This window comes from Hippopotamus amphibius, chromosome X (assembly GCF_030028045.1).
Source record: "Hippopotamus amphibius kiboko isolate mHipAmp2 chromosome X, mHipAmp2.hap2, whole genome shotgun sequence".
Taxonomy (NCBI): domain Eukaryota; kingdom Metazoa; phylum Chordata; class Mammalia; order Artiodactyla; family Hippopotamidae; genus Hippopotamus; species Hippopotamus amphibius.
The window spans coordinates 77,693,932-77,710,261 of NC_080203.1; the positions used below are offsets into that span (position 1 = coordinate 77,693,932).

The 16,330-nt window shown below is 41.1% G+C and overlaps 1 protein-coding gene across 3 annotated transcripts in view; it reads right to left on the minus strand.

Moving 5' to 3' along the window:
• Positions 1–15,779, minus strand: part of IGBP1 (immunoglobulin binding protein 1) — a 33,895-nt gene extending 18,116 nt beyond the window's left edge. Inside the window, exons 1-6 of one of the 3 annotated variants that reach the window (XM_057718533.1) lie at positions 15,083–15,779; positions 14,411–14,704; positions 6,236–6,431; positions 4,860–4,939; positions 4,017–4,129; positions 3,064–3,104 (exon numbers count right to left, since the gene is read on the minus strand). In XM_057718533.1, the coding sequence (XP_057574516.1) occupies positions 3,064–3,104; positions 4,017–4,129; positions 4,860–4,939; positions 6,236–6,431; positions 14,411–14,704; positions 15,083–15,273 (915 nt within the window). In that variant the 5' untranslated portion in view covers positions 15,274–15,779. The remainder of the gene's footprint in view (positions 1–3,063; positions 3,105–4,016; positions 4,130–4,859; positions 4,940–6,235; positions 6,432–14,410; positions 14,705–15,082) is intronic. The other 2 variants (XM_057718534.1, XM_057718535.1) reach the window with 2 other exon arrangements.
• Between the last annotated feature and the right edge of the window lie 551 nt (positions 15,780–16,330).

Genomic DNA, 16,330 nt, shown 5'->3' on the forward strand with positions numbered 1-16,330 from the left:
GATATCACTTATATGTGGAATCTAAAAAGTAATACAAATGAATGGATATGCAAAACAGAAACAGACTCACAGATATAGAAAACAAACTTGTGGCTACCAAAGGGGGCAGAAGAAAGTGGGGAGGGACAAATTAGGGGTATGGGATTAACGGACACAAACTACTATGTATAATATAGATAATCAACAAGAATATATTGTATAGCACAGGGAATGATACTCATTATCTTGTAATAACTTATAATGCAGCATAATTTACAAAAATACTAAATCATTATGCTGTATACCTGAAACTAATATAATATTGTAAATCAAATACACTTCAATTAGAAAACAAATAAAATGCATCTCTTGTAGACAGCATACAGTTGAGTCTGATAATCAATCTCTGACTTCTAATTTGAAGGTTTATTCCATTTATACTTAATATAATTACTGATATGGCTACATTGGGATCTACCATTCTGCTATGGGTTTTCTGTTCATCTCATCTATTTCTTGTTTCTCTTGTTCTTTTCTGCCTGCTTCCCTTTTAATTTCTCCATTGACTTTATAGCTTTCTCTCTTTGCATTATTTTTAAAAAACAGACCTTTTTTTAGAGCAGTTTTAGGTACACAGAAAAACTGAATGACAAGTACACAGTGTTCCTATATACCCCCTGCCCCATACAGACACAGCCTCCCCCCACTATCAACATCCAGCACCACAGTGGTACATTTGTTATAATCAATGAACCTACACTGATGCATCATTATCATGCAAAGTCCATAGTTTACATTAGGGTTCACTCTTGGTGTTGTACATTCTACGGATTTGGGTAAATGTATAATGACATGCATTCACCATTACAGCATCATACTGAATGGTTTCCCCACCCTAAAAACCCTGTGTTCTGCCTCCTTTTCCTCTAATCTCTGGCAACCACTGATCCTTTTTCTCCTTTTCCTCTAATCCTTCCTTTCCCTCTAATCCCTGGCAACCACTGATCCTTTTACTGTCTCCATAGTTTTGCCTTTTCCAGAATGTCATATAGCTGGAATCATACAGTATGTAGCCTTTTTAGACTAGCTTCTTTCACTTAGTTATATGCATTTAAGGTTCCTCCATGTCTGTTTACGTCTTGATAGCTCATTTCTTTTTAGCAATGAATATAATTCCATTGTCTGTATGTACCACAGTTTATCCACTTGCCTACTGAGGGCATCTTGGTTGCTTCCAAATTTTGACAATTATGAATAAAGCTGCTATAAACATTTGTGTGCAATTTTTGTGTGGACCTAACTTTTCAACTCATTTGGGTAAATAACAAGGAGCATGATTGCTGGATCATATGGTAAGAGAATGTTTAATTCTAACAAACTGTCTTCCAAAGTGTCTGTACCATTTTACATTCTCACCAGCAATGAATGACAGTTCCTGTTGCTCCGTTACCTATGCCAGCATTTGGTGTTGTCAGTGTTTTGGATTTTGGCCATGCTTATAAGGGTGTAGTGGGATCACTGTTGTTTTAATTTGCAATTCCCTAATGACATATGACATTGAGCATCTTTTCATATCCTTATTTGCCCTCTATATAATCTTCTTTGGTGAGGTGTCTGTTAATGTTTCTGCTCATTTTTAAACTGGGGTGTTTAATTGAGGCATTGCTCCACTATCTCTGGGACCCACTGTTTCAAATAGGAAATTGACAACAATTCATATCATTGTTCTTCTATGTGTAATATGTACTTTATTTCTGGCTGCTTTCAAGATTCTCTTTTTCTTTTGTTTTCAGAAGTTTGACTATGATGTGCCTATGTGTGGTTTTCATTGAATTTAACCTTCTTAGTTCGGGCTTACTGAGATTTCTAAATCTCTAAATGTGTGTCTCACAGATTTGGGGAAAATTTCTTCAAATTTCTTTTTTGGCCCCTTCTCTCCCTTTTTCCTCTCCTACTGGTATTCCAATTGTACATGTGGCAGACCTTTTTACGTTGTTCCACAGGTCATTGAGGCGCTTCACTTTTTTCCAATCTTTTTTTTTTCAGATTGGCTAATTTGTATTGATCTATCTTCCAGTTAACCAACCCTTTCTTCTGTCATTGCCAATCTGCTATTAATCTCATCCAATTTTAAAAAACTGAAATATAGTTGATGTACAATGTTATGTTAGTTTCAGGTGTATTACAGTGGTCAGACATTTGCATACATTATGAAATGATCAACACCATAAGTCTGATAACCATCTGTCCCCACACAAAAGTATTATAATATTATTGACCACATTCCTTATGCTATATATTACATCCCCATGGCTTATTTATTTTTTAACTAGAAATTTTGTAGCTCTTAACCCCCTTCACCTATTGCACCTCTCCAACCTCCCTCTCCTGTGGCAACCACCCATTTTTTTGTCTGTATCTATGAGTCTGTTTTGATTTTTAAACTTCACATATTTTTCAGTTCCAGAATTTTTTGTGTATAGTTTCTACTTCTCTGAGCTGTCTTACTTTTCCATTCATTATAAGTGTATTTTCCCCTATCCCCTTGAGCATAGAAATAAGCTGCTTTAAAGTCCTTGTCTGCTAATTTCAATATCTGAGTCATCTTGGGGTTGGTCTTCATTGATCGCTTTTCCTCTTGAGTGTAAGTCACATTTTCTTTCTTTTTTCCCTGTATGTATAGTAGTTTAGGATTGAATCCCAGACTTTGTGAATGGTATGTTGCAGAGGTTCTGAATTCTGTTTTGTTCCTCTAAAAAGTACTGATTTTTCATTTTATTTAATTTTTATTTAATTTGTCTTGAATGAAAATTCCAAATTCTGTTTTCTCTGCATTGGGCAGTAGCTGGATTATCCATTCAGTTACTTTAGCTCTATCAAGGGTGCTTAGAGTCGATCCTGTGTATGTATACCTCAGTAGTCTGCCAGAGATTTGGACAGGGTTTATATAGAGAATTAGGGCTCCTCCTCTGTAGTTCTCTCCTGGGATATCTTCTCAGTTTTCAGTTGCTACAGTCACCGTGAACTCAGTTCCCTCATTCCTCAACCAATAAGACTGCAAGTTTCTATTCAAGTTTTACCTACCTCCATATTACAGCAACTGCGGCCTGCCCATGGGTGAACAGCTATAAAAAAACAGGAAACCCTTTCAAATGACCACTCTTTTCTTCTCTGTGCTATAGTGGAAACAGCATTGGAACCGGGAATTTTAGGGCCTGTATTAAAATCCTAGCCTGGCCACTTTCTAGCTATGTTTACTTTGGCTCAGTTATCAGACACCATTTCCTCCTTCTGAAATGGGAATAAGAATGTTTGCTTCATGGGGTTGTTAAGAGTATCAAGTGAGATAATACACAAGATAAGGAATATAGGCTCAGAGGGGCTAGGTAATGTCCTGTCTATTTAGTGGTAGCAGTAATTGGTTACTCTAGATCTGTCCATGCTTTTTCTGCTATACCATATTGCTTCCATCTTTCTAATGACTACCAGCTCCACTTTTCCCTCCCAAAGACACCCCCAAGTACCTACCATGATCCAATTACCAAGTTGAGCACCAAGAACACAGTAAGTCAAAGTCCTTGCCCTCAAGAATTTCCAAGTACTTTTCCCTTCAGGCTATGCCTGCTTTTGGTCCCTCTCAGGGCCTTCAGATAGCCGTTTTGTTATATTCTGTTCAGGCTGTAATTGTTATCTATAGGAGGGGTTGGCCTGATACAACTTACTCTGCTGTTACCAGAAGTGGAATTACTGTCTATGGATTTTTGGCTTTGCTATCTAGCTGCTCAGTCTGTTTTTATGCCATGATATTTGGAGAAATTAAAAACTATGCTGCCCCATTGCCACCATCCTCCCAGAATCATCTGCTATTTAATAACAAATGAAATAAAATACTGACTAGAATCTTTCTATTACTCAGAATCTTTGTTCAGATTTCTTTTGCTTCTAAAGGGCAAGAATACTTGGTCTAAATTTAATTGTTAGAGAGTTAGGGACCAGTAGTGTAGTAGTGTAACTACTCTCCTCCCACCCTTCCATACCTGATGTTGTTTTGGCTATTCCCTGATCTGGTAATGCTCCAAATTTCCGATGCTGATCATACCAGTCACTCACTGTCATAGATGCCAGACTTGGATAACCAGCTCCAAATACTCTGCAAGAATCACACTGCATTTAGAAAAGCAAACATAAATAGCACTATTAAAAAGCCTCTTTAGTGATAAAACCTGTGTCTGTTTCATCCTTGCTCCCCTACCCAGCTATCTTCTGAGGAGCTGTGCACACTCCTGTGAGGACATGTACAAAGAGGCATCCAGGAAGGAGAATTAAAGGCAAGAGCTTTCATAAGAAGATAAATAGCCCAGAATTGTCTCCCAATAAGCAATCCCAGAGGCTAACACCCCACAGAGCAGTGATGATATGATGGAAGGAGTATTTATACTTGGTGGGTCTAAAAGATAAACAGAGGAAGGAGACTCTTCTGCCACCCTATGGAAAAGCATCCTAAAACTCATAATTAAAACCTAGATAGGCAAACATGTCCTTTTGAGAGCTGTAGCTGAAGGAAACCATGGGAAACAATTTTAAGGTTTACAATTCTCCTTTAGATTCTCTTCTTCTTTCTGTTTTTAATTAGTTAATTAATTAATTCTTGTTGGTTTCCTTTTGAGCCTATTTTTAAGGTTGAGTTTATGAGGGAAATGTCTGATGAAGACAGACACAGAGAAAAGTATCAGAAGAGATAATATCCCTTTGATGAAAGAACAGCTTACCCAGGTGAAGCCACTACCTTTTAACAATGCCCATTCTGTTACTCATGCACTGTAAATGAACTACAAAGTCAGGGGGCTTGCAAAGGCAACCCACTTTTTAATAATACCTACTTGGCTTGGGCCATGTTCCGAGTGAGAATAAACGGTTTCATTGGAGGCTTGTCCTGAAGAGATGAGGGAGAAGTTGATGCCTAAAAAGGAAATTAATTATCAGAAGTGTATTTGTCATTCTGCCCACCCCATCATGCAGGCTCTTAAGTCTTTAGGTGCTTGAAAAGCCCTATTTATCAGTCTCTAATTGTCAAGAGCTCCCTAGGGTGTTTTAGAAGTAGATGTTCCTAAATACAAGGGGTGGGGGGAGAATGGGTTAGTATCTTTCATATACAGGTGTATAGAAATGTTTCAAGGAATCTTGGCTGTCCAGGGGCATACCAAAACAACCTGTGGTCAAAGAAAAGGCGTTCACTTGGTTCTAAACTCCATCACTTCCAGAGCTAATTCCAATACCAAATGAGAGAGTATAAAAACAAAAAACAAAAAACAAAAAACAAAGGACACGGGAGGATCTAGAAGTGTTCAGCCTCATAATGCTTGAAAACCACTCATCTAGATATGCTCAAGGGGTCTTAAGGCTTTAGAATACTAATTGTTCATTCTTTGATCCTTTAACATGAGGAACTAGGTTTTTGTTACCCCGAGGCAAAAGCTCCTGGGCTAATTAGTACAAATCAAATTAGCAAGAGGTTTCTCTGAGGACTTAAAGAAATGCCTGCCACTAGCTGATAAATTCAACTCAATTCATGTTATATTCTGAACCAAAAAGTAAGTGGCAGCAGAGCCTAATATTTTGAAGTAGCAGCTCCCAAACAGAGTTACGATCTTCAGAGACAGCCAAAGTGGTGTTACATCAAGTTTTCTTTACCAATATGCCCGAAATTTTGTGCACAGAGGTGTCCTTGCTGTGTTTCACACTAGGGTGACCTAAGGTGTGAGAGTGTATCATTGTGTAAGGTTAAATTCTGGTTTCTCTCCCAACCTAAACACATTCCAAGTCTTTTATCTTCTTTTTACTCTCTTCTCTCTCTTCTCCAGTTCCACTTTTCTTCTTCATTCCCATCCTAGCCCTCTTCCTGTTTATTATAGTCAAGCACAGATTTTCGGGGCCCACCTCCTTACACCTTCCTTCAGCAGTCATGACTGCTCACAGCCAAAACCAATTTTCACTTCAGAGAAGCCTCCCTCCCTCCTGGCATGTCACAAAATTACAAAAGTCTAAAACTGTGTTACAGGTTAGAAAGCACTAGGGAACACTACTATAAACTAGAGAGAAATCTATTCTAGTGAACCTTCAGCCTTCCTCCACTAATCTTAATAAGAACAATGATTTTATGGAGACTTAAAAGGATTTTAATTCGATTACTCTCCTGTAGAATATTCAAATCTCTGACAGTAGCTTTTTGAGCTATATAGGCAGTGACCAGGCTTACCTCTTTTGAAGAGTCTTTTTCTCTCAAGATCTTTATCTCCTGGTCAATGCTCTCAATCTCTTCTAAGCTGATACCAATCCACCTTCGAAGGTGAAGGAGGTAATATTCACGAACACGCTCATCATCTGCTTGACCACTTTCCACAGCAGATTTCAGCTCAGACAACCTATGCTCCACCGCCTTCTTCTGCTTGTATCTGTTCCACAGAAAAGCATTACCCATGAACTTAAAAATAAAGAGGTGTTCTTTCAAAAGAAGACCACAATACGAATTTACCTTTGCAAATGACCAGGTAGTAAGTACACTGATTTCCACTTTGGCAAAAATACAGATTCTACATCTCAGAATGTGCCACCAAGACAGTTCTCTCAAGACTATAAGGTAAGGAAGGGATCAGGAGAGGCTGAGAAATACATTCTGAAGCCTGAAAAATATAAAGTAACCTGATCTGAGCAACTCTTCCCATTGTCTTTCAAGATGGGAGTGCCTTAGTAATTTTATGACATCAGACTTTACTAGGTTGGGTGCTTAGTATCATACAAAGTCCGTTTGGGAATTACAGCTTCAAATAATCATAGACTCTTAGGGGTCATTTACCTGCCATTGATGCAGGAATTCCTTGTGAAATAGCCTAAAAAATGGTCATCTCTTTTCTTCTGGGCAAAAGATTTCCAGCTCTTCTGACTCATCCTAGTATAATTTAAACACTCATATCCACCCTGCCTGCCTTTTTCAAGGTGCATTCTAGTATGTCATCTATCACTCACTGGACAACCATTTACGAGTACCTATTGTGTTACAGGCACTGTTCTCAGTGCTTGAGACACAACAGTGCATACAAGAAAGTCCTTGCTCTCCTGAAGCTTTCATTCTAGTGTGAGAAGACCGACAAAAAAAATAGATGAGTCAGGTGGTGATAAGTGTTCTAAGCAGCAAAAAAAGCAAGGTAAAGTGGATAGAGTACTGGTGCAGAAGTAGGGGTGATCAGGACAGACTTCTATGAAGAAGTGACATTTGAGCAAAGACTTCAAGGAAATAAGGCCATGCCAGTATCTGAAAGAGTGTTTTAAGGGGGAAAAGCAAATACAATGGTCCTGGGGTGGGACAGTGCTGGCCTGACATATTTGAGAAACAGCAAGGAGGTCAGTGTGGCTGGCATGGAGTGAAGAAGAATGATAGGAAATGAGGTCAGAGAGACAGCCAGGGACATGTAATTTGTAGAACCCCGCAGGCCAGCAAGACACGAAATATCAAATGTCATGTTATTTTGAGAAGAGAAAGCCACCGGAAGCTTTAAAATAGAATACATGACATGAAAGCTCTTTTTAATGGACTGTTGTGCTCTGACTGTTGTGTGGAGTGTAGACTGTGGGGGGCTGGGAGGCAAGGGTGGAGCAAAAAAACAATTAAGAGGATATTACCACAATGCAGGTGAGAGTGACTTGAAATAGGGAGGTGGGGAGATGTGGATGTAATTAAAATATAAAACAGTATTTATTAATTTATTGGATGTAAGGTCTTGAGGGAAAGAGAGGAGTCAAGGAAAAAGTCCACAATTTCTAGGAAATATCTATGTCTGGAACCCCACTCTAGATCTCCAGAATCAGATGCTCCTCTGTGGGTGTTCACCCAAATCTGGAGTTCCTAACCTGAGGTCCATGGACAGAGTTTGGGGGGAGGAATGTCCTTGGACTCCCTCAAATTTTGTATACAATTCTAGGTGTATGCTTTTTTTTTTCTTTTCTGGGGAGAGGTTAAGGAGGTCCATGACCCACAAAAAGTCAAGAACCACTGCTCTGGAAACATTCTTTATTATAAAAACTTTCAGGCTCTTCTGCTCCTTTTAATCAACAAGTGGACACTTGATTAATGTTACAAATAACTGTCACAGCACCATCATAGGTGGCCTTCTGAGTAAAACACTACACAGCTCAATTCCTAGTTCATGAATGCTATTACAGATACCCCTTGAGAACATGTAACTCTGGTGCCTCTCCTACCCCCCACCCTCTTTCCTGGATGTAGCTAAGTCAGGAAAAAAAATGTATCGGGGCCTTAGAATGTATATAATCTGGGGTAAATTCTTGGTTAGTCTACTGGGCCTTTGAATAAGGTTCTTGTGCTTCCTTTCCCATCCTCTGCATGCATGTGGTCTAATCGCACTCTCTGGTCTTTCCTTCTTCTCTACTTCCTTTGCTTCTATGACTTTGCTCCTAGTCATCTTTGGGACTTCTAAGTTCCTGAACTCCTATTCTTTGAGGCCAGTGTTTTTTAGCCTTTCTGTCTTAGAAGAACCCTTTCTTCTCATGAGAGCTTAGTTGGAACTCCAATAAGTAATAAAAGATAAAATCCACCTTGGTTAAATCAGAGGAGGGATCCCAACATGTTCCTTACGCAGGCACTATGGTGGAATCTTAGGGCTCCAAGGAACAGATTGTAAACCACTGTCCTAGACCTTTATCACTGGTCTAGATTTCCTATGGTGAGCTACTACATGCAAACACTCCCTAGAATTCTTCAGTGCCTGTCACCCTTCTGACTCTGGGCAACTTTCATCATTCACTCCCCTTTTCTGTTCCCAAGCTGCTGAAGAGAGCTAACGAATTACAGATTTGTGTCAAATGAGTCAACTACAAATTCATATGATCAAACTTTGACGGAATGGTCACTCTTATTCAGCTACCTTTTTGCTCAACTTTTGTGGATTCCATGCCACCATCATGCTCACCAGATGGCCAGCAAATGTGGAAATTCAATTTCCTTTTTTACCTTAAAATCTCTATAGCTTCACCTTTCCTCCTCTCCTCTTGCCTTTAAGGAGCTAATGTCTTTACCAAGGCAATGTCTTTACCATTTCAATTTGGCTATCCATCCTGTCTCCACCCACATTCTTCCAGGCATCACTAAATCAATCATTCTCCTTGTCACTAGCAGTTACAATTTTTCACTCTACTAGTGCCTTGCCCCATCCTAGAAACACCTTCCCTCAATCCACGTTCTTTTTCTAATGACCACTCTTCTCTCTTTTCTAAACAGCACTAGAACTGGGAATTTGAAGACCTGAGTTTAAATCCTAGCCTGGCCACTTACTAGCCATGTAACTTTGGACAAGTCAATACTCAGAGCCCATTTCCTTAATTCTAAAATGAGATAATGTCTGCCTCATGGGGCTGTTAAGAGGATCAAATTAACAACACTCATGAAAGTGCTTTGTAAGCAGCAATATAAATATTGTTACTTGATGAGAAAATCTGATGTTAAGAGGGGACAGATGAGGCCTCGTCTATTAGGTGGCAGAAATTGGACTGGTCACCTCAGGTCTGACTCCAAAGCCCAGGCTTTTTATGCTCCACCATATTGCTTCCATCTTTCTGATGACCACTCTATCTGTCCTTCCCAAAGATACCTCAAGTACCTACTACAGTCCAATTACTGGGTTGGGTACCAGGCATACAATGATATAATTGGGATACTAAGGATATAATTAGTCAAGGTCTCTGACCTTTAGAAGCTCCAAGTCTAGAAAATAACAGATAGTTATGCCCTGATAAGTAACATAAACTAAGTGCTACAGTATCTGGCAGGGGAGATAGGTAGGTAGAAGCTTCAAAAAGGACATGACATTTGTTCTCTCTCTTCCCCAGGCTTCTTTCTGTAAGTACTTCTATCTGTGCCTTGTTGAGTCCCTTACCTCTGATTGCTCTTTCCTTCCTCTTCCTTCTCCCTTAATTTGCCACAAGGTTTTATCCTTGGCTTCTTTTTCTTTCTACGTGTTTTTTTCTTGGCAAACTATCCACACCCACCGACGCTCCTGAATTTTTAGCACTAGACGCAAAAGAGTCTCATAAGTTTTAGTTACACATTTCCATCTGTCTATGGACATGGCTGTCCAGTTGTCACTTTAGGACCTAAATTCAGTAAATCTAAAACTAGACTCATTACTTACCCAGCTTCTACTTCTCCATTTCTGTTGAAAGAATGTAGGTACAGTTAATGAAGACTTACTCCTCAAAGATGGGAATTAGAGCAGAGAAGATACATGAAGAAACAGGTTTTGAGAGAGAGGACATACCATTTAGGTGTTTTATGTAGGATGGCCTCCATGTATAAAGTCATGGGTGGGGGGGATGGAGGACTTACAGAAATTAAGCATTTGAACAATTTGTTTTCTAATCATATAAATGCTTCTTGCAAAAGTAGTATCTCTGATAGCTGTAACTTCATTTTTATCACTTCTTCCCAGTTGAAGTACTATTACAACACGTTAACTTGTCTTTCTGCCTCTCTTCCCTTTCAATGTTCCATACACTTCACTTCCTTACAGTCCTCAGTCCTCTTAGCTTCTGCCAAACCAGACTATTCTCCATTTCCTGTACACACCTCAAACTACCCTGCCTTGGGCTCCTGCTCATGCTGGTCCCCCCTGCTTGTCAACAATAAATATTTTTTGAGCACGTTCTATATGCCAGGCCCTGTGCTAGACATACCACAGAGAACAAGAAAAAAACGGCTACTGCTTTCATGGAGTATACATTCTAGTAGGGGAGAAAGACAAAGCCCAGAAAGACAGATAAATGAAGAGCATTCCATGCAAAGAGAACAACATGTACAAAGACTCTGTAGAGCGAAAGAGCTGGATCTGTTCAGAACTGAAAGAAGGCTATTATGGTAGGAGTCTCGTGAACAAGGAGAGTACGATATATGATGAGACTGGAGAGAAGCAGGTCTTGATAGTCAATGGCTTGAATATTTCAGGTGAGAGATGCTGGAGGCTCAGATGAAGGTATGATAGTGGAGAAAGAGAGAAACAGAAGGACATAAGGTACATTTTGTAGCTAGAACTGGCAGGCCTTGTTGATGGACTGGATGTGGCAATTCTGAAGGGAGGAACTAAAGCTAACTCCTAGGTTTCTGGCTTAAACACCTGGGTGAATGGTGGTCTGTTTGAGATGGTGAAGACTTGGGTGTGAGGGCATATGTGGGAATTAAAAAGCCAATAGTTCAATTTAGGGCATGTTAAGTTTGAGATGTCTGTGAAACATCCATGTACAGTGTTGGAAGTAAGAAGAGGTATGGGTTAGTGATGTGAATATGGGAGCCATTAGCGGAAAGATAATGTTAGTATCTCGTCTGTTGGGCATTAAAAAAAATGTTCAAAGATCAAGCTTTCTAACCAAAGAAATGCAAATCAAAACAATGAAGTATCTTTCTTGTTTGCCCTTTTGGATTTTATAAGTGTTAACATTCAATACTGGTGCGGTGGGACATATTCTGAAACTTTGTTATTGTGGAAAGCAATATTGTTACCATCAAGAGTCTTAAAATATTCAAACCCTGTGATCTAGGCACTGGTCCTTCTAGAAATCTATCCTACGGAACAGGGACAGATGCAGTTATGTTTCTTCATAACATTACTTAGAATAGCAAAATCAAACAAATAAAAATGAACCCACAAACAGTCTAAGCATTTAACAGTAAAAGATTAAATAATTATGATATGACTATAAGATGGAATACTATTGAACCATTAAATATCATGGCTTCAAAAGACATGGAGAAATCACAATAGGATGTTAGGTTTAAAAAAGAATTAAAAAATCTATATTTATGGTATTCTTCCAGATTTATTAACTAAACTATATATCTGGAAAGAGATACATCAGGAAGTTAAAGATCATCTCTGAGTGCTAGGATGAAGACATTTTTAATTTAAAAATATTCTGTTTTCCAACTTTCTATGAGTATTATTACTTTTACATTCTGGCAAACCTGTAATTTGCATTTTTAAACATCCTTCTAGTCTCATCTCAAATGCTACTACATTCTGAAACCTTTTCCTTATCCCTCCAACCAGATGCGATCACTCCCCTGTCTTTCTCCACAACATTTGTATCTCTCTGTTGCATTTACGGTCATTTTTTTTTTTATATATTACAATTATTTGGACACCAAACTCACTGTTTAAACTACCTGTTATATGCCAATGGGTTGCCCCTACCTTCTCACAAAGGACATGATGCTGAATTCCACTTCATATAATCTATCCCATTTCCTCAAAAATCATTCTCTGTCACTCACTAGCTCCTAACCATACTTTATTATTCTTTAAAGCCCTTACCACCTAAAATCACATTTTTATTTACTAGCTTACTGTCTGTCTCCTCCACCAAAACAAGAGCTCCATGAGGGCATGGACTTTGTCTGGTTCTCCATTACTTAGAACACAGTAAAGGCTCAATAAATATGTTAAATGAATCAATCATTTTTCGGCTTTCTACACCAGGCCTCTCCTCTGCGCTTCATGCTACAGATACCTCTACTTGGATGTCTCCTAGGCACCTTAAATGCAACATGTTTGAATGCAGAATTCACACTCTCCCCTGTTTTTCCTCTTCTATTCCCCCATTTCAATGAGTTCCACAGCCATTCACCTATGTCAGAAACATGGACATCTTCCCTGCTGCTTCCTTCTACCCTCCCTGCCACAACCAACTGATCGCCAGGTTTTCTGCAGACTCAACCCTATAAATACATCCCCTCCATCCCTTCTGCCATTGCGATAGTAAGTCGTCATCACCTCTGTGACCTGACTGGATCTAACCTCCCTCAGAATGCTTCCTAACTGCTGCCAGAATATGCTAGTTAAAATGCAAATATGACCTTGCTACTCTTTAAGGAAAAAAAAAAACCTCCAGTGGATCCCAAGTCACCAACCAAAGTTCAAGCTCTTTAGCATGGCCTAATAGTAGGTGACATTTACAGAATATTTACTATGTGCCAGATACTATGCTAGCTGTTTTATGTGGTTTATTTTATTAATGCTTCTTAACTCTATGAGATAGATACCTTTGTTACTTAAACTTCACATATGCGGAAACCTGAGGCTCAGATAGGTTACATAAGTTACCCAAAGTCCAATGGCTTATTAAGTAAAGCTGGGCCTCAAACCCAGGTCTCTGACTCCACGACCTGTACTCAGCTACAAAGATATGACAATAGCTGACTGAGTGCTTACTGAATCAGACACTGTGCTAAGAGCTTTTCATGCATTTCTCTTCTACTTTATAGGACCTATTATTATCCAATTTTACATCTGAGGAAATTAAGGTACCAAGAAATTAAGTAACCCACCCCAAATCAGAATGCTTAAATGTTGGAGCTGGGATTCAAATCTCCTTCCCAAGTTCTCAGGAACAAGGCTGTTCCTTCATATCCCAAGATCTCCTTGGTCTGAACCCTACAACATTCTTCAGCATCATCCTTTCCCCCTCTTCACCACCCACTTTGTGTTCTAGCATCACCTAATTGCTTACAGTTGTTGCCCACCCCAGCACTGTCGTCTTTAATGCCCCTGTAGCTTTACTAATGCTATTATTTCTGCTGGTTAAGGCCCTCCTTTCCTCTTCCTCTAGATAATACTAATATGCATCCTTAAACAACTCATCACAGGAGTCACCTCTTCCAGGGAGCCTTCTCATCTCTCCTGCTCCTTCTTTGGTTCGGTGCCCCTCCTGTCTACTCTCCTGGTACTTTGTGCACTTCCTATCACATCATTTTGTAATTTATACTGTTTTTATGCCTCTTTTCCTCACCAGACTGTGTGCTCCTCCAAGGCAGAGACCACCATATTCATACAAATGCTCATACTCAGTTTGAATCTCCAGTGCCTAGGATAGCTCCTAAACACTGTGAGCACTCTTTTTAAAAAACTAAACTAAGAGAGTAAGCAAGGTGTTCTAAGTCACATGATAAAGTTATGCCAGTACTAAGTTCAGGATGTTACACACTTGATCCGGTATTGTTAGAATACAGCTTCTCAATCAATGGATGATAAATGGACTATAGCTACAAGATATTTGTGCCCTTCGGAGATACTTACCCCACTGTACCATGTGAACATCGCTATGCTGCGATGGGGGAGAGATTGGAAGACACTGCTAAACTACATCGCTGCTGTTGGCAACCATAAAGTGCTAGGGGTCTGACAGGTATGATCATCTCAAACAAGGCAGAGGCTTCTTGAAAAACTCAGGAGAGTTTGTTCTCACTAGGGCCTACGCTAAATAAGAACCCAAAAAGTGACATACATCATTGTTCCTCCCCCCCCCCCCCCGCAAAAGAAACATGCATCCCTCACCAACAGCACTGCCATTGGGCAGTCCTCAAATGACCCACCTCTCTATTTTAGCCTGTCTCTGAGATGCCATAGCAACGAGGCTAGGATAGGCCATGGAGGAATTAGCAGTGTTATTTTCAGCTGAGTTGGTCTTGGTTTTGGGCAGCTCAAACTCTGCCACATGATAGTACTGGCACTGAGTTAAGTAGTTTAAAAAGTGTTCTCGAGCCCACTGCAAATGATCTAGGCGCTTGCTGGGGTTGACTTGTTTCATGGCAAACGCTCCTTGAAATGCTGACACCATCAGGTACTTCAGGTCATTAGAAGCGATCTCTTCCAGATCTTCATTTCGGCTGGAAAGAGCAAAGAGGAGGCTGTGAAGTTTGGCTGGTCATTCAAACTGTGGCCCTCGCTTTCGCCGGGGGCGGGGGGGGGGGGGGACGACAAAGGGAGGAGGCGCCGGGAACAGCTGTCAGTTTTCTTCAATGAAAGTGGCTGAGCACTCACACCCGATGGTTATGCAAATAGCCGACACTAAGGAGTAGAGTCGTGCGATATTAATGATCTCGGAAGAGAGGTGGAGAATGTAAACAATGTGCACAAAGTTGCAGTGGGAGACAGGAATGAAAGGCTCCCGGTTTTAAAGGTCTCCTCCACCCAGGCTCAATAGCTCCACCCTTGGTAACCATTATTACCTACGTTCTCAGCCGTTCCTACCCTCTCTCCCATACCTGAACAAGTCGAGCTGCGATAACATTTCGGCAGCCTTCTTCAGGAGGTCCAGTCCCTTGAACACTTTATCTTGGATTATCCGGGAGCCGGTGGGTTCCGTCGCCACTTCCACTTCGTCCAGAAGCTGCTTGCTGGCTTCGAACAGCTCGGGTAGCCGCGGCAGCAGTAACTCGTCTTCGGCGGCTGCCATCTTGGGGGAAGGGAGGAACCCGGAAGACCTCACTTCCGGGCTGAAAGGCAACCTTGGGAAAGATGAGCTTTGCGAGGAGGGACGAAACCGGAAGGGGCGCTGCACTGGTCCAGTCGCTCCATTGTTACCCAAGCGTTCGAGAACTTCCGGAAGTGGCTGTTAACAGAGCCTAGCAACCGTTTCCATAGACTCATTTTACCAGGCTGCCTATTACGCGTAGTAGGTATCTGTTACAGATACACACACGCAAACAAGCAAGCAAACCCTAGGCGTTGCTTTTCGCGTGGTTCCTCGTCGCCGACCCGGGGCTGGGCAGTGCCGTGGGCTCTGAGACGCCGGTGTGACGTGGCTGAATTCAGAGCCAGGACGGGCGCAAGAGGGCAGGCGCGGGCGCGCTCCTGGAGCCGGCCAGACGTGCGCCTTACGTGGCGAGGCGCTCCCTGGGCCGAGGGGCCGGGGCGGCCAGGGACTCCGGCCTCCGCGCTGCTCGCTCACGTCTGCGCGCGTGAACGGGAGGTGCAAGTAGCGCCCTCCTCTGGCTTCCGTCCACCCAGCAGCAGCCAGAGCTCTGGGTTCGTCCCAACCAATCTTCGCCTGCCCTCTTCCCCGTCACGTCAGCCCTCCTACACACACACACACACACTCAAAAGTTAGTCACCCCTCCTACACACACACATTTCAAAGTTACTATCGCCCCTTTCTCTCTCTCACACACACACACACACTCAAAAGTTACTGTCATTCATCCCATACACAGACACACATTTTCACAAGTTACTTCCTCTGTGAAAGCTTCCTTGAGCCCCTTTCCCCCGCAAAATGTAAATTTTCTGTGCACATCTATCAGAACACCTACCACACTGCATTACAGCTAGTGATTTACAAATCTATCTCCCTTACCAGTACGATTCTGATTAATTTTTGCACCTCTCTGGCTAGCCCAGTGTCTGGTACTTATTAAGTGCCCAGTGTAATTATATGAATAGAAAAATAAATGATCGGTTTGAAAAGCAGCTCAATTACGCAGAACTGCGCTATTCAGCATGGCAGCCACTTG